This window comes from Eptatretus burgeri, chromosome 12 (assembly GCF_056783735.1).
Source record: "Eptatretus burgeri isolate ZD-2024b chromosome 12, Ebu_testis_v1, whole genome shotgun sequence".
In the NCBI taxonomy this organism is placed as follows: Eukaryota; Metazoa; Chordata; class Myxini; order Myxiniformes; family Myxinidae; genus Eptatretus; species Eptatretus burgeri.
The window spans coordinates 61,260,905-61,280,425 of NC_140972.1; the positions used below are offsets into that span (position 1 = coordinate 61,260,905).

Genomic DNA, 19,521 nt, shown 5'->3' on the forward strand with positions numbered 1-19,521 from the left:
TTTGTAACAGTATTTTGAAAACAGTTTTATTTATTTATTTTCTTCTGTGCATCTAGGATTATATATCTTTGAGGAGCCTCGTCACCACCAACCACACCGGGGATAGAACGGTCAGTGTAATTTAGCCGTCTCCGAAAACGTTGAGCGCTATGAATGTTTTCCCAAGTGTTATCGCATCCCTGGAACTGCAGGTGATTGTTTTGAGCTCCTTTGTTTTTATTGTTTTTATCCATTTTCGTGGAGCTGCTGCCTTGTAGCCGTTAAAGCTTCAGACGAGCCACTTGTTTTTAAAAAATGATGAACCCAGTGCCAGTTTTCGCGTTTCTTGAAAATGACCGTGACACACCGTCTCCTGTCATGCACTCATGCTAGCATTCACATGCCCTGTTTATCACCGTGTGGCACATTCCAATGAACAGACCTCCACGGGCAGTGAAGGCAAGCCAAGGCTTGCCGGCTTTTCACCGGAGGAAGGCGGGGAGGTAGAATGGAAATGAGGTGGGATGGGACTTGCTTGGTAAGTTTGTTCTTGCTGTACTTTATCCTGCATTTTTTCCCCCTTTCCAGAGTGTGGAGAAGAAGTTGATTCGTCCAATCGCCTTAAAGCCGGCTGCACAGGGTTCTAGAACCCCACGGGCTTCTCAGCAGCGGCCACTCAAAGCCACCGCAGAGCACGCTCGAGGCTCGCCTCTGCCACCTCCTCCGCCTCATCGCTGGAATTCATCCGAAGGGCTCTATCAAAACATCGGGGCCCAAGTTCCCACCACGCAGCAATCGCAGCGTAGTGCACCCCTCTCGGATTTGGGTCACAACTCGCTGTCCTGCCTGCCAACAGCCTCGGGGGGAGCTCCAGGCGCTCCATCGGAAGCTGCGCCTGCCACGCCGGGCAAGATCAGTGCGTCCACTGGCCATATTGACCACATCGCAGCTCCCGGGGCCCCCACTTCCACCAACCTCAATCAGTCGGGCCGAAAACCACAAGCCATGGAGGTCAGTATCTTTAGGCTCCTAAATTTCCTTGGAAAGCAGCACCAGCTTTGAAAGCAACCAAATGTGATTGGAAATGGACTAGTAAATGAGATTGTTTCCTTATTGTGCAAAAGTAGTTGCTTTGTATGGATTAGTTGTGTTTAAATTGGCTTTGATGGAGTAACACCACCAAAGTGATGTGGTGTTCTTGCGAATAATAACTCGCACTGTATTATGTATGGCCATTTTGCTTTCGGACATTCGTTCATTCAGCCGTCTTCTAAGTTACGTGATGTGTTTGAAAGGTTCCGCAAATGAGACGATAATCCAAGACACACCAACAGAAAAGTATCATGAGGTGTGAAATTATTTATCAAGATACATTGGTACACCGGGTGCCTCATAAAATGTGACATTGTTTTAAATGCTGAAAACGTTTCTCTTTTCACTGCGATGATTGATGCTGATGCTTGGCTGGCAGAATAGTTCAGAGATACACACAGTTGCTTCTCAACTTGTCGAGCCTGGGTTCGAATCCTGATGCAACTATAACCTGTCACCCTGGTGTTCCACCTGCAGGGCAAGGCATCAATGTGTGTGCCGTCTTTTGGATGGACGTTAAGCCGGGCATCCCTTCTGCTGACATTAGTTACTGAGCGTTAAATATCCAACAGTGTCCTTTGCGAAGAGTAGGCGAGCTATCGCCGGTGCCCTGAACAAATTACACATTTTTGTTCTACCATACAGGGGGCACTGCATCAGATGCACAGCTGTGCCCCGAGCAAATAGTGCTACCTGCAGCCACATGCTGCTTATGCAAGAAGAAGATTAAACTGGCATTATTACAAAGGACGAACTCAATTTTCTTACAAATCAAACGAACTAATAAAGAAGAAACATCGGTGCAGATTGGGCTGCTGCGTAGTATCTCGTTCGTATAATATTTTGAACGCCCCTTGTGTCTGCAAATCAAACGAAGCAGAAAGGACATTCATGTTAACCTCGTCCCACAAAGTTCGTCACCTCCTGAGTTGACGGTTGCTGAGGTTTATCCATTAAAAGTCATGATTAGAAACTAAATAAATAACCACCGAGCCAGTCTGCGAGCTGACAAAACGAACTGCGTAATAAGTGTGCAAAGGTGGCAGAATGTAACCTCCCCTCCCCACACCGCACACTCCACCTTCCACCCAATTCGCACCCCTTTTCCACTCTCTCCGCAACCGTCCTTCCTTCCCTTCCCCCCCCCCCCACTCCTCCCCTGCATATGTAATATGTAGACTGCCACTTAGCTTGCTGTTGCCTATTTCTTGTTGCAACATTACGAGGTGTCACTTTTATTTTATTTTACTTGTATTCAGTGAAATGAGACGGCTGCTTTGCTCAACAGTGGGAAAGTTATTAATACACACATGAAGCTGCGCCTGCCACGCCAGGCAAGATCAGTGCGTCCAGTGGCCATAATGACCACGCCGCAGCTCCTGGGGCCCCCACTTCCACCTCGTGTGGATCGAATAAGCAAAATTAGCTCCGCCACCAAAGGTGAAGGGGGTTATGTTTTCACCCCTTTCTGTCTGTTTGTTTGTTTGTGTGCACGATATCTGAAAAAGTTACGGACAGATTCGGATGAAACTTGGTGGACATGTTGAGTGTGTGACAAAAAAGAATTGATTCAATTTTGATGAAGATCCGAATCCGGGTCAGGATCTGATAATTGTCAAAGTGATTCTTCACCATTGAGAGATCAGGCCAAAAATGATATAGTCCTGGATAGCATAATATTTCAAAAATGTATTGAGCCCGATATGTTCTTGTGGATCAAGCATTACATGGCGAAGGTACGCGCTCCACCGAGTGCCCTTGTAGTTTGTTTAAAAGTTTCAATAACCTGTCCCCTTTGTCTTCCTCGTCTATGTTAACCTTGATGAGCCTTTTATGCCTGATACAACAGCATGTAACACTTGTATTTCACCATCACATACAATTGCATGTTTGTACCGGCTTGCTCGTACACGTACGTCCTACCCATAATGGGCTGTCTGTGCTGGTTCTAACCCGTTCGTGCACGTGCTGGTGATAGGCTGTATGGCTATGCAGGGACACTTTTACATACCCTAAATACGTCATGTGTTTGTCCTTTCTAATACCTCCTTTCCCTCCACTTCTCTTGAGTCTCTCCTCAAACATGAACTTTTTTTCTGATTCTCCCCAATTCCACCCATTTTTGTCACAAAACAACAACATAAACAACCATTTATGGACTGTTTGTTGGTTAGACTGCCTCATGCTTAGTGAATGTATCATTATATTGGATTATAGTGTTGAGGTAGATATGAGTGTGGCTTGCGTGGGGTTTTGATATTATGCTTGCTGGATCAGTCGAATTGTCCTCTTGCATCTCACATTCACCTATCACCTTCTCTTACAGCAATTCCTGATTCCATCTCCAATTCAGAAATGATTGGACTGTCTGTGTGTGCATTATATTGTCTGATATGTACTGATCTGTCTCTCCTAAAAGGTTTTCTATTCCTGGAGCATCATCGAACTCTGCCAGGTGGAGGTCAGACATAATATCTTACCTATACAGAGAATTTAAAATTTTGTCACAGTGTTCTGGGGCTGGCCTGGTGGCCTATGAGTATGCACACTCACCTGTGAGCCATCTAGCCTGGGGTTTTTGTATTGGCCCAGCTGTAAACTTTCATTCTGACGTCTGGCAGGCAGGGTGAGCCATCAATGTGTGTGCCGTCCCATGGATGGATGTCAAACTGGCGTCCCTTCTGCCGGCATGAGTTGGTGGACGTTAAAGATCCCACGGTGTTGTTCACAAAGAGTCGGCGAGCTATCGCCGGCACCCTGCACAAATTCCAATTCCACCCTCAACCCACAGGAGACACTCCATCAGTGGAACATCCGCTCTCGCAGAAATTATGGAACCAGCAGCCACAGGCTGCATACAAAATGAATGAACAGCGGTCTACCCTTGCAAAATTTATGATGAGACCTCTACCATGTACATTGATTGTAGATGGAAAGCCTACTTAACTTCCCTTCTGTATGATGGCATACTCCATGATGCAACTGTCCTGCTCGAATCGGGTGGCTGTTCAAGTCTGTTTCATTTCCATCCAGAAACAGATCAATGAGACACAAGCATGACGAGAAGGGCACTCGTTGGAGCGCATACCTTCGCCACGTAATGCCTGATCCATGAGAACATATCGGGCCCAATACATTTTTTAAATATCATGATATCCAGTACTATATCATTTTTGGCACAATCTCTCAATGGTGAAGAATCACTTTGAAAATTAAATAATTCTCGTATCCAGATCCGGATTCGGATCGTCACCAAAATCGAAACGATTCGTCCTTGTCACACCCAACCTGTCCACCAAATTTCATCCGGATCGGTCCACAACTTTTTGAGATATCCTGCACACAGACAGACAAACAATATAATTAATTCCCTACTTACTGTATTGATTACAAAGTGACACATCAGATTGGAAGGATTTTTCTCTTTATGACACAATTTAAAATAAAATTATAAAGCATCTCATGAGTTTGCAAAGTGCTTCTCCTTCACTGCTTTCTGCACTAAAGTATAATTCGTCAAGCAAGATGATATTAATCGGATAAAAAGCAACACGCTATGTATCAAGAAGGTGCAGAATTAGAAACAGGACAAAACGAAAAATAATTAAATCTGCAGTACGCGTGCCGGAGGAGCATTCACATCAATCAGGAGAATCCACTGAGACATTGCTTGATAATTATCTTCATACCAATGAAGAAGCAAGCACAATGAGCCTTTTATATCCGAGTGTTAATACTGCACGGCTTCTCTTTTATGATCAGATTTCATCTTCATCTTCTGCACAGTTCTTCTCCTGCACAGCGTTTCCTTTTCGAATCGAATCTGCTTTTGCGACTTGAAGTTTGGGAAACGCATGAGATACAGGCTCATGGCAGTGAATTGGTTAGTACCAAAGCTCATGGAAGTGTGGTTAGTACCAAAGCCAGCAGAGAGTTGAAAGTAGACTGAGAGACCATGGACCTTCCTAAAATGTAAAATCAGCGTCGCTGCCCAGCCAGAAAAATGAGTGTCAAATGCGTTCGAGTCAACTTCACAGACTCATTTGATGCGTCACACAGCCCACCATGTTTATAAGAACTCCATTGTACTCCACCCTGAAGCCTTTCAATGTTGATCAAAACTGAGAAGCCAGGAAATGGTTCAGCACTGCAAAGTGCACACCGGCCTACTTCAAAACCTGCTGTCGGAATTGTGTTCCCCAAGTGATATTGAGACCACAGAGTTCCACAGAATAGACTCTTTGTGAACACATGCTCGTATAGGTGTGTGTAAAGAGTAGAGAATTGCTTTTGGATATTCTTGGATTGTAAGATATTGTCGATAAGATAGTAAAACTGGATTTTGTTTTCTTTCTTCTTGAAACCACGAGAATGTACTGACACCACACCAGAAGCTTATCTGTCACTGCGGTGAGAAAAAAAAAAAGCTGGCTCCGCAAGGTAACATTGAGATGAGAGGGAAGAGGATGAATCAACGAAGTGTATAAAAAATATAATTGGAGAAAATAAAAGTCGTTTAAAGTGATGGACACTTCAGTTCAGAGTTCAGCAGAGTCAATATTACCAGGTGTTGGTGCCTTCAGGACTGTAGTCCGGTCAATGTAGCAAATTTGAGGGGGTAACCCACCACTAATTGCAAAAGAATTGTTTCCACTGCAGTGCATTTCAGTAAGACCCCCCTAATCACCATACTAAAAGTCCTAAAAAAATCCTAGCATGTGAAAGTAGTGTAATTTGCATAATATGCGAATTAGTTTCTGCCATAAGAGAAAATTCATATTTTCACAATAATTTTGCATCTAATTACTGTATCCGATTGAACCGTAACCCTAACTTGTATTGTTTCTGCTCTGTTGTTTCATGAATTACAGATAGCTATGGCTAAGTGTGTTTTCTGAGAGAAGAGTTTTGAAGATGGTCAGGATACTGCAATCCTACGAGAAAAGGGGAGCGAGAGTATCAACAGGGCCAGTGAACAGCAAGGTAGTAGTATAAGAACTCATAAAGGTCAGCGAGTACACACAGAATGCCGACGGGTTTTCTCTCATCCACAGACGATTGCAAAGGCACAGGAAAAAGTAACTGAACAAGATCAGCCCTCACCGTGTATCCTTCGTTCAGAAACGCCAACGTTCAGTTTGGACAAGCACTGTTTGTTTTGCGGTGAACCAGCTACTTACAATGAGAAAAAGCGTGATGGCATGGACGTCTATCCTGTAAGAAGCACATCATTCCAAAATAGTCTTACATTCTTGTGCACAAAGGAAAGATGAATGGTCTACGTTGGTTTCAGGCAGAATTGCATATGCTCATTACCTAATCGCAGCCGATGCAGTTTACCATCAAAGCTGTAATGTCAACTTCAGGACTGGGAAGCAGGTTCCACAGCAACATTCCTCTGGACTAGGTAGTGTTGCAAAGAAACAACCGGCTTGACAGACCCAAAGAAGCAGAAAGATATGAAGCATTCCTGTTGGTTGCAAAGTACCTGGAGGAAAATGATGATGAACAGATTACAATAACAGACTTGATTGAGAAAATGGAGACAGGTCTTTTGGGTTCAGAGGTTGCAGCTTTCTGGCTTTACACATATGAAGAGTAAACTCATGTAACATTTTGGTGACAATATCATAATAACCGAGCTGAATGGGAAGCCAAATGTTGTAACTTTTAGACGAACAGCAGCAAATATTCTCCATGACTTTTACAAGGAACAGAAGAAAGAGGACCCCAATATTGAGAAAATACGAATGATAAACACAGTTGCCAAGCTTATCAAGAGTGACATAAAGGCAGTTGACTCTTCTAGTGATGTATATCCAACCAGAGAACAGATGTCATCAACAGAAGCAGCTATGCAGTTCATTCCACAGTCACTACTGATGTTGTTGCAAGATTTGTTCATTGGCAAAAACACTGATCTGAAGGTAGCATCAATTGGACAAGCTTATAATGCAAGCAACAAGGCAAAGAGTCATTTCTAGCCCCATTGCAATTTGGACTAGCAACTGAAATGCATCATCAGTTTTCATCACGGTTCATCGTAGATACTCTTCATAAACGCGGCTTCAGTTGTTCCTATTCTGAAGTGCGGAAGTTCGAGAAAAGTGCCGCTCTTACACAAGGGGCAGAGTTTCCTGAGCCTGGATCTGGAGAGTTCATTCAGCATGTTGGTGACAATGTTGATCACAATATAAGAACTCTTGATGGCTTTGGAACATTCCATGGAATGGGGATTATTTCCACTTTCACAGCAGGAAAGCTGCTTAGTAAACCTGTACTTAGAGTATCAGTGACAACGGATGACATCATAAAAGTGAGAAGGATCAACATCAAAACTTTCAAATCTCAAGTTATCTGACATTTTTTATTTTCTCTAATTGCTAAAAGCTAATATGCATATTTTATGCAAGTTGTATTCATAATATGGGTTTGGATACTTGTTCCTTATATAGAAAATAATAGTGGAAATTAGAAATTTCTCTAATTCCTGAAACTAATTTGCATAATATGCAAATTATATTTAAAATATTAATTTGCAAGTGTGCCTATCATGTTCATTGACCCTGAAAACATGGGTTTGGACACTTGATTTGCTTCAATTGGGTACTTAGATGCAAAGTTATAGCGAAAATATGAATTTTCTCTTATGGCGGAATTATGTTTCATATTATGCAAATTACACTACTTTCCCATGCTAGGATTTTTTAGGACTTTTAGTATGGTGATTAGGGGGTCTTACTGAAATGCACTGCAGTGAAAATGATTCTTTTGCAATTAGTGGTGGGTGAAGGTACTAATTTGACTGGACTACTGGTTGAACAACCGATGTGAGAACCAGTCATTAACTTTTTGATCTTTCTATGGTGGGAAACTGTATGACTGCTGTGACCAGTTGCTCAGGCAGCACGATATGGGATCGGTTGAGAATAGTCTGCCTTGCTTCCAACAGGCATGATGAATAGAGGAAGCATCCTCGGAGAGAAAATGTAGAAACGAGGTGCATCGCAGAGACAAACATGGCTAAGACATGACATGGAAGGTATTAATGAAATGAGAGAAATTGAAAAGTTCACTGAACTCTCATTTTGTGTTTGACAATGACATCCTGGAAGACATGCTTGAATTTGGTGCAAACTCTGCAGCAGTTCAATTTCCCATTGACAGGATTCACGTTACAGGCTGAGAATAGAAAATAATAGGTGCTATTAGTCTATCTATTTGCCTCATTTACAAAGGATCTGATATATGGACAAGATAATAACACCTTATATTCATATCTCTCATTTTCATTTCAGAGTTAATGCATTTATTCTTGACAATACCATAATTGTTACTTACATCCCTGATCAATCAAAGTGCTAAGCCAGCCTTAGAAATGTGAGAGCAATAGTAGAGGCTAAAAATATTGTAGGTACTTTAACTCCAATCATGTATGAACAGGATTAGACAGACTCGAGGAGATGATTCCATAAATGAGAGAAAAGGTGGACAAAAGAGTAAGAGGTGACTTACGAACAGTAACAAACTATGTATTGATTTAGGAACACGTACAACCTTTCCAGGATGCAGTTCAGATGGGGAAAGATCTGGTAAGAGACAGTAGAGGATCACAAGGTGACAAATTGTTTGTGATGGATGAGGACAAGACCCTGTTACCAAACTTCCTGATGAGAGATATCAATTGCCCAAAGGCTTTGGATTCCACTGCCTCCATCGGCGTAAGACAAGAAGCAGTAGAATGAAGAACTATTCTTGATTGTGAAGGTTTATTGTTGATATGCATCGGCAGACAAGTAGAATATTGGAAAGAATCAACAGGATGTTGATCAAGGTATACTCACTGCCATGGGAAGCAATGAGAAACTGATGTTTTGAGCATTAACCCTTCATCAGAGCAAAAGTGTCTGCTTCTCCTTGCTTCCCACAGTGATTATCATACTGCAATCAAGCAACAAAACCAACCTCAATAAGAATCATACTCCATGGCATTAAGAACAAGAACGGCACTCGGTAGAGCATGTACCCCCGCAAGGCTGAACAGTTTGTGTTGTATCCCAGTGAGAGGCCAGATCAACAAAGTTGAATCGGCTTGTTCTTGTCACCTACCCAACTCATCCACCAAGTATCGTCCATATTTGTTCACAATTTTTTGAACTATCATGCTATGTGTCCCTTTTGGCCCCATCTTTCAAATAATGAGGAATCTTTTCTTTTTTAATTGTAAAATTCTCTTATCCGGATCTGAATCGAGATCTTCAGTGAAATCAAATCAATTTGTCCTTGTCAAACACCCAACCTGTCCACCAAGTTTCATCTGAATCCGTCCATAACTTTTTGAGATATCCTGTTCACATACAAACAAACAGACAGATAGACAAACAGACAGGAGTGAAAACACCTCCACCCACCTTCGGTGGCAGAGGTAATAATAAACAATAGTTGCCATGGAAACAGCAATTTGGTCATTTGGAAAATTTGACCGATCCAGTGTTTTATATGATTGAATGTTGTGCAGAACAAATTTGGTTGATACATTTTCGAATTGTGACCCATAATAGGTGTTTTACATGTTTTGGATGGCATTGACCTTGACCTTTGACTAATTTTGACCAGATTTGATACAAACAATCGATGTAAGTTTCAATCAGATATCTTGAAAAATTCCTGAGGAATGGCAATAATAAAATCACAAAAATATCCCATGTAATTATAATGGGGTGAAATTGTTGTCATGGACACGATTTTCTCTTTACCACGTGGGACTTTTCTCTTTACCAAGTGGGGCTTTTCTCTTTACCACGTGGGGCTTTTCTCTTTACCACGTGGGGCTTTTCTCTTTACCACGTGGGACTTTTCTCTTTACCACGTGGGACTTTTCTCTTTACCACGCGGGGCTTTTCTTTGTCACGTGGGACCTTTCTCTTTACCACGTGGGACTTTTCTCTTTACCACGTGGGACTTTTCTCTTTACCACATGGGACTTTTCTCTTTACCATGTGGGCTTTTCTCTTTACCACGTGGGACTTTTCTCTTTACCATGTGGGCTTTTCTCTTTATCACGTGGGACTTTTCTCTTTACCACGTGGGGCTTTTCTCTTTACCACGTGGGGCTTTTCTCTTTACCACATGGGGCTTTTCTCTTTACCACGTGGGACTTTTCTCTTTACCACGTGGGACTTTTCTCTTTACCACGTGGGACTTTTCTCTTTACCACGCGGGGCTTTTCTTTGTCACGTGGGACCTTTCTCTTTACCACATGGGACTTTTCTCTTTACCACATGGGACTTTTCTCTTTACCATGTGGGCTTTTCTCTTTACCACGTGGGACTTTTCTCTTTACCATGTGGGCTTTTCTCTTTACCATGTGGGCTTTTCTCTTTACCACGTGGGACTTTTCTCTTTACCACGTGGGGCTTTTCTCTTTACAACGTGGGGCTTTTCTCTTTACCACGTGGGGCTTTTCTCTTTACCACGTGGGACTTTTCTCTTTACCACGTGGGACTTTTTTCTTTACCACGCGGGGCTTTTCTTTGTCATGTGGGACCTTTCTCTTTACCACGTGGGACTTTTCTCTTTACCACGTGGGACTTTTCTCTTTACCATGTGGGCTTTTCTCTTTACCACGTGGGACTTTTCTCTTTACCACGTGGGGCTTTTCTCTTTTCCACGTGGGACTTTTCTCTTTACCACGTGGGACTTTTCTCTTTACCACGTGGGACTTTTCTCTTTACCACGTGGGACTTTTCTCTTTACCACGGGGGACTTTTCTCTTTACCATGTGGGGCTTTTCTCTTTACCATGTGGGGCTTTTCTCTTTACCACGTGGGACTTTTCTCTTTACCACGCGGAGCTTTTCTTTGTCACGTGGGACTTTTCTCTTTACCACGTGGGACTTTTCTCTTTACCATGTGGGACTTTTCTCTTTACCACGTGGGGCTTTTCTCTTTACCACGTGAGACTTTTCTCTTTACCATGTGGGACTTTTCTCTTTACCACGCGGGACTTTTCTCTTTACCACGTGGGGCTTTTCTCTTTACCATGTGGGCTTTTCTCTTTACCACGTGGGACTTTTCTCTTTACCACGTGGGGCTTTTCTCTTTACCACGTGGGACTTTTCTCTTTACCACGTGGGACTTTTCTCTTTACCACGTGGGGCTTTTCTTTGTCACGTGGGACTTTTCTCTTTACCACGTGGGCCTTTTCTCTTTACCATGTGGGACTTTTCTCTTTGCCACGTGGGACTTTTCTCTTTCCCACGCGGGGCTTTTCTCTTTACCATGTGGGCTTTTCTCTTTGCCACATGGGACCTTTCTCTTTACCACGTGGGGCTTTTCTCTTTTCCACGTGGCACTTTTCTCTTTACCACGCGGGACTTTTCTTTGTCACGTGGGACTTTTCTCTTTACCACGTCCGGCTTGTCTTTTTGTCATGTGGGACTTTTCTCTTTACCACGTGGGACTTTCTCTTTACCACGTCCGGCTTTTCTCTTTGTCACGTGGGGCTTTTCTCTTTGTCACGTGGGGCTTTTCTCTTTGTCATGTGTGGCTTTTCTTTATACCATGTGGGACTTTTCTCTTCACCACGTGGGACTTTTCTCTTTGCCACGTGGGGCTTTTCTCTTTACCACGTGGGACTTTTATCTTTACCACGTGGGGCTTTTCTTTGTCACGTGGGACTTTTCTCTTTACATATGGGGCTTTTCTCTTTGCCACGTGTGGCTTTTCTCTTTGTCACGTCGGACTTTTCTCTTTACCACGTGGGACTTTTATCTTTACCACGTGGGGCTTTTCTCTTTTTCACGTGGGGCTTTTCTCTTTGTCATGTTACGTTTTTCTCTTTACCACGTGGGACTTTTCTCTTTACCACATGGGGCTTTTCTCTTTACCACGTGGGACTTTTCTCTTTACCACGTGGGCTTTTCTCTTTGCCACGTGGGCTTTTCTCTTTGCCACGTGGGACCTTTCTCTTTACCACGTGGGGCTTTTCTCTTTACCACGCAGGGCTTTTCTTTGTCACGTGGGACTTTTCTCTTTACCACATGGGACTTTTCTCTTTGTCACGTGGGGCTTTTGTCTTTGTCATGTTTGGCTTTTCTCTTTATCACGTGGGACTTTTCTCTTTGCCATGTATGACTTTTCTCTTGACCACGTGGGGCTTTTCTTTGTCACGTGGGACCTTTCTCTTTACCACGTGGGACTTTTCTCTTTACCACGCGGGGCTTTTCTTTTTCACGTGGGACCTTTCTCTTTACCACGTGGGACTTTTATCTTTACCACGTGGGGCTTTTCTTTGTCACGTGGGACCTTTTATCTTTACACGTGGGGCTTTTTTCTTTTCCACGTGGGACTTTTCTCTTTGCCACGTGGGGCTTTTCTCTTTGCCACGTGGGACTTTTCTCTTTGTCACATGGGGCTTTTCTCTTTGTCACGTGGGACTTTTCTCTTTGCATGGGACAGACCAGGCAAATCAAAAAATAAAGAGAAAAATATTTAATTAATTCTATATTGCACCCTCTTAGCTCGATACGAAGGCAGTTTATCAATGGGGGGTGTTTTGATTATGGCTGGTGAGGCTCAAGTGTTACTTCAGAAGGTCTATAAGGTCTTATAGGTCTTATTGTTCCAATAGGGTCTACAGAGAGCTAAATTGTTTTTGGGGTCTCCAGTATCATTGGGTTATAAAGAGTCAAAGGCTTATAAAGGGTTTTATGGGTCTTAAAGGGTCTAATAGTTATAATGGGTTTAAGGGGTATAAAGGGTCTTGGGGGGTCTTAAATGTTCTTCAGCTTATAAAGGGTCTAAGTGTGTTAAGTGTCTTAGCTAAAGGCTCTTCAGGGTCTGAAGGTTCTGAGGGGTCTATCGGGCCTAAGGAGTCTAAAGCATCTAAAGAGGGTCGAATGGATCTGTCAGTCAAAAAGGTCTAAGGGTCAAGGAGTCTAAAGGTTGTAAAAGTCTTCAGGAATCTTCGTGGTCTCAAAGGTGTATGGGCTTTAAAGGTCCATACGTCTAAAATATATGTTGCAATCGGCCGCTATTAATAGACGTCAAGTTCCAATAATAAGTAATTCATGGGCGTACTCATGGTCCAACTCACGTTCAAACAGTCCATAATTTTAAAACAAACATACTCACATGGGTCGACCATGAGTTCACCTCGACAAGGGTTTACCGTTAACCCATGTTTTTTGATTTTACAGTATATACAGAATAGATATCAAGTGAATCAGATGAAAATTGATGATTTACGTGACCTTGACCTTTGACCTATTGACCTCAAAAACAATAGGCTTCCAGCTTGTCACTACCTCTCCACCAGGTGGTTAAGTTTTGTGAAGATTGGAGTAAAACTGTGACCTGTATGCAATTGACAGACAAACAGACAGACAGAATAACAGACCAACAAATCGATGTATTTGCGATTCTTTGATTTTGCAAGTAACAAACAGACGGATTAGAACAAAACCTTTGTCCACCTTCAGTGTAAGAGGTTAAAATGATATATAAATATATATAGATATATATATATATATATATATATATATATATATATATATATATATATATATATATATATAAAAATATATATATATATATATATATATATATATATATATATATATATATATAATATATAAAATTAAATTATTCTATCCGGACTTAACCAATATCGATTCAATTCATCATTGGCAGACACCCAACCTGTACACTAAGTTTCATACAAAACAGTCCTTTTATTTTGAGATATTGTGCTATATATCATTTTTGGCCCAATCTCTCAATGGTGAAGAATCACTTTAAAAATTCTAGTATCCGGATCCAGATCCAGATCTTCACCAAAATATAATCAATTTGACCTTGCACACACCCATGCTGTGCAACAAATTTCATCCGACTCCTTCCACAACCTTTTGAGTTATCCTGTTGACAGACAGACAGACAGACAGACAGACAGACATACATACATACACGAACAGACAGGAGTGAAAACATAACCTCCGTCCACCTTTGGTGGTGGAGGTAATAAAGGCCTTGGACATCCTTAAGTGGACAAGTCTTTATCGAGAATGCCATTATTTTGAAAATATTTCCAAGGTGACGCATTACCCCAAAATCCAGCTTGGAAATGTAATCAGCCCAAGAAAGGTCATGGCAAATTGAAAACCCAATGTGCTCTAAGAAATCCAGCTCCACCAGAGGTTGACCACACAAGTTGATTGAATGTTTAGTCTCATAGGACATGGGGCTCCACAGCAATGAGTTTCATATTCCAGGTGATTGGCCTGCTTGTTTCTCCTTTCCAGATCATCAGACCAGTAAGCAGGTGCAGCTTGCCTGTCACTGTGGTGAGGAAGTCAGTCTCATTCAGTGTGGAATCATCTGTAAAGTTAAATCCAAGATTTTCCATCGATGCTGAATGGTTGTTAATGTTAAACAAAGATAATATAGGACCCAGCTTCCAATGGCAGGGCAGGGGTGTAGTGAGAATGCCATCCGGGGTAATTCTCTCCTTGCAGGAATAGAAAACAAATCAGCATCAAGGACCGGGCCCTGGTTGCAATTGTTGGATATCTTCATGAGCTGGATGCCAGACAGTAACAAAAGGTGTGGGAAATGTCCAGAGAGAGCATGCTGACCTCTTGCTTAACGTTCAAAGCATCCGTCCATTGCTGAGTTTGCAGAAGGAACATATGTTTGGCGGAGTGCTTGGGATGGAAACCAAACTGATGGTCTGTGATTTTTAAAAAGCATTTGGAAAAGAGATGAGAGTTGAGGTCAGTAGCATTTATTGATTCCATTGCCTTTGCTCATGATGGACAGAAACATGCCCCATCTGTCACTCAAAAGATCAATCTTGGCACTCTTATTATGTGCAGAAGTGAGATTAGCCATCCTCCACAAAGAAAGGACATGACCCTCTCTTGGCCACTGTCCACAAAGAAGGGACATGACCCTCTTAGCCACCCTCCACAATGATGGGGGCATGATCCTCTCTTAGCCACTGTCCACAAATATGGGAGAAGACCCTTTCTTCAGAACACTCCACAATAAAGGGACATGACCCTCTATTAGGCTTCCTCCACAATGAAGGGAGAAGACCCTCTCTTCCCACCAATTAATTGTATGTAGTCAAACCTGATCATTCCTTCAGTACCGATGGATCTGTTCCTTTTTCCACACACAAACGTCAATCATTTCTTAAATTTCCTCATTATCAGATTAACCATTTGAAAATGATAGGCCATAAAATGGCATCTTTTGAAGCCTGGGTATTTTATCATTCCAACACCCTAACTTGGCTTTATCATCAACTTTCTTGTCTATATTGAGAGAGTACTCTTCCCTGGAATTTGTCTATTTTTTGTGTGCAATGATTCGTGAAAGGATTGCACAGAAGGAAGGAAACTATAAATGAAGAGAGTGAGGGAGGACAAAGTGGGAGAGGGAAGACGATGGGATAAAGAGAGAGAGAGAGAGAGAGAGAGTGAGTGAGTGAGTACTTGTGTTCGCAGTATTGTTCTTGGTTACTGTATATCAGTAACATAAGCTGAAGGAAATTGAACTGCCTCCATTTCTTTTGATGACTTTCACATCAGCACCTTTTGCACGGCCCATTGCGGAGTGAGGCTGTCAGAGATCGCTCATCGGAGTGATGTACTCGTCCAAGCAAATGTCTCGTTACCACTCTTCACAACAATAATTGTCATCATTTTAACCAAAGGCAATGAATGTGATTGTGCAGCTGTTGCGTTGCATTCAGTATGAATAAGCTGTCTTCAGGGTGTTTGAAAATGGATTTACCAAATAGAACGTTGAATACTTTTATTGATTCCATTGCCTTTGCTCATGATGGACAGAAACATACCCCGTCTGTTCGTTATTCGAGACATTGACATAAATTTGATATGAATACATGCATTTGACTTGTATATTTTTTGTTTATTTAATTTTTTTATTGAATTGTTTAGACATTCTCAATTTATTAATAAACTTCTTCGTGGCGTCCAACATCTTATATATAACTAGCAGGATATCGTTGACGGATTGTAGGCTTTGTTACTCACTGATCGAATCGGGCTTATTTCATGTGAGAACTTCCGAGTATACTACATTCCTGGTTCGTCCATTATAATGCATGTATGAACAAACTCGTTCCAGTCCCAACTCTGGAGAATCCCTTTCGTGTTCATGCAATTCATGCAGATTTTCTTCTCCCCATCTTCCTTCAATTGTGATGATTAAATTTGTTTGATATGTGAAATGTAGCCTCATTCACTAAAAATGAGGTTTGAATCAAAAATAATGTTTGTCCAATTATGTCTGTTCAATTAATCATTGACAATCATTTCCTCTTGTTTCATAATCCTCTTCTAAAAGTTTATGAACTGTTTACATTTTATAACATTTTAACCTCAATTATTTTTGAAGGATATCATGAGCAGAGCTTTTCGGAATGTTTAACTCATGATTTTCTCTTTTTCTCTCTTTCTCTTTTTATCTCTTTCTCTCTTTCTCTCTTTCTCTCTTTTTCTCTTTTTCTCTTTCTCTCTTTTTCTCTTTTTCTCATTTTAAAATTTCTCATTTTAACCCCCCACCCCTTCCAATGTCTCTCCTCCTTTTTGTACCTCTGTTCATTTCACACGGAAAACGCCTTTGGGCTTAAATTATTGAATCACATTAATGTACAAATCCCACAATTCTTGCTTTCTCTTGAGGACTTGTCCAGAAACCAGAAAGAAAACCAGAAAATGGAGTTTCTCCTGAAACAGAAAGAAAATAACAATCAATATTCACAACAAACTAAAACTTACAAGTCAAATGCATGTATTCATATCAATTTTATGTCAATATCTCGAATAACAATAAAAACTATTCAACGTTCTTTTTGGTACAGTATATCTATTTCCGTACGTACACCCTGTACATTGATTGCCTTTGAGTTAAGACATGGGAAACTTTAATTAATTATACGGACATGTTGCAGAAGATGGGCAAACGCGTATGGCATATGGGATTCCACATGTTAACACCAACATGCCAGCCCAATGTTTGGTCCCATACAGTATGGATAACAGTCATGGGGAGATTGGCGTTTATGGCAAGTGTTTTGGGGTTTTTTTTGCCAATGATGAGTTAGATGAGTGAAAAAGCTTAATTTGGGGGATTCAAAACACCCCCACCCTCTCCCTCAAAGGGAAAGAATGAATGGGTTATCTACCAGCGAAGTTGAGTAAAAAATATACGACTTCTATCCTAATTCTATTGGGATAAAAGTCGTATTATTGGCTCTGAAACTTTTTAAATGGAAGACCTTTTGACTCCTCCTTGTACATGAATAGATAAGTGCAGTAAATGTAGGCCGTAAATAGCAGAACTTTTATTCCCTCGCCCAATCCCCCATCTCCCAACATTCACCATCATTGACACACTGCTAGACTTCCAGAAATTAATGGATTTCCGCTTTTTGAATTATAATCGGTTAATGTAAAACTGAGTAATATATCGGTTAAGTTTCTCTTTCCTTCTCTCTCACCCCTCTCCCACCCCCATTCCCTTTCTCCCTCTCTCGCTTCTCTCTCTCTCTCTCTCTCTCTCTCTCTCTCTCTCTCTCTCTCTCTCTCTCTCTCTCTCTCTCTCTCTCTCTCTCTCTCTCTCTCTCTCTCTCTCTCTCTCTCTCTCTCTCTCTCTCTCTCTCTCTCTCTCTCTCTCTCTCTCTCTCTCTCTCTCTCTCTCTCTCTCTCTCTCTCTCTCTCTCTCTCTCTCTCTCTCTCTCTCTCTCTCTCTCTCTCTCTCTCTCTCTCTCTCTCTCTCTCTCTCTCTCTCTCTCTCTCTCTCTCTCTCTCTCTCTCTCTCTCTCTCTCTCTCTCTCTCTCTCTCTCTCTCTCTCTCTCCCCCTCCCTTCTCCTTCTCACCATTTTTTCCTTGTTCCTCTCTTCCTCCCCTTGTCCCTCCCCTACTGGCCCAATGACAATACCAATTGGGCTGGTTATGATGGTTTTGCCTGAATTACCAATTTAAATTGTTTCATTTAAAATTTGCAAAAATGGCGAATTCTTTTGAACGTTTTTTTTTTCTTTTTTCCCTCTTTTTTTTCGCAATCTCCTCTAGTAAATTTCTCATTTTAATCCCCCACCCCTTCCAATGTCTCTCCTGCTTTTTGTACCTCTGTACATGGCCTTGTACCCAGTTAAATTGGCTGTGTATACCCATTGTCAAGTTTCATTGTTTGTGTGTGCATTTATTAACTGGTAGTCTTTCGTTCTGGTGATGTTTAATATATGTTTTCTGTGGTTAGTTATCATTCTCCAGAACTGTACCAGCCTTTTCCTCAAATTAATTTTTCCTCTGTAATTAATGTGCATCATTATTTTCGATGAAATATTGATTTTATAGTGATTATACTGCATCGTATCTTCGTAAGTTGATAACATCCCTTGACATTGATCAGTTTCCCCTTTTCACATTTCCAACCTTCCTTCTCCCACTAGCCTGGCTCTGTGAGTGCTGTTTCCACACTCGATAGCGGCCGGGGCTCGTCAGACAGTGGGCAAAGCGGTCGGTTGACGAGCGTCGACACAACCGGTTCATGCGACCAGTCTCCTTGTTCTGATGACCTGTATGATTTGGAAGAGGAATTCCGTCGTCGCTGGGCACTTGCACCAGCTTTGGAGAATGATCAACAATTGCGTGATGATCGGCAGCTTCAGAGCCACTATGAAACTGAGCTGGCAGAGTTGCGGTACGTTGCCCCTTCTTCAAACCAGTTACTTTTGTTGTTAAAAATACTTGTCCTCAAAAAGCACTCTTTCACATAAAGTTATTTTTCAGAAGATTAAATTGTCCAACGATGCTTTCACGTTAATTAGCATTCATGCACTCATGACTCACAATTCGTTCATGTTGTACACAGCCTGGAGCTGCTGGTTGTCATTGCTGGAAGCATGGCTGTGCCACTGATGTAGTGCCCCCTGTAGGTTAGAGTAGAAATTGATGATTTGTTGAGGATACCGGTGATAACTCGACTACCCTTCACGAAGGACGCCGTAGGGTCTTTAACATCCACTAAATAATGCCGGCAGATGGAAGATTAGGTTTAACGTCCATCCGTGGGATGGCACACATATCGATCGATGAATCACCCTGCCTGCAAAACACCATGGAGGTGTCCGTTTTTCGCTGGGCCGGAATTCAAACCCATACTAAACAGCTCAGAGGCGGCGAGTGTGCATACCTATCGGCCATCCAAGCAACTCTGACGAAAAAATTTTGATTATTATTAGTAATAGACGTCCACAACCATCCTGACCATGTTGTGGAACGTCGGCCGAGGCCCTCACTTTTGTTTCCTCTTTTACCATCACTTTTTTACACCACTCCTTCCCAATTCCAGATTTAGGTGATGCATGACGTCATTGCCAGGTACCGAAGGGAGTACTTAGTTTTTACTCCG

General features: G+C 41.9%; 1 protein-coding gene across 4 annotated transcripts in view; it reads left to right on the plus strand.

The window, feature by feature from the left end:
- Window positions 1–19,521, plus strand: part of LOC147015727 (leucine zipper putative tumor suppressor 2 homolog) — a 117,698-nt gene that overhangs the window by 87,526 nt on the left and 10,651 nt on the right. For all 4 annotated transcript variants that reach the window (XM_085848192.1, XM_085848195.1, XM_085848194.1 and 1 more), the window contains 2 exons: window positions 568–990; window positions 18,560–18,810. In XM_085848192.1, coding sequence (XP_085704318.1) covers window positions 568–990; window positions 18,560–18,810 — 674 coding nt within the window. The remainder of the gene's footprint in view (window positions 1–567; window positions 991–18,559; window positions 18,811–19,521) is intronic.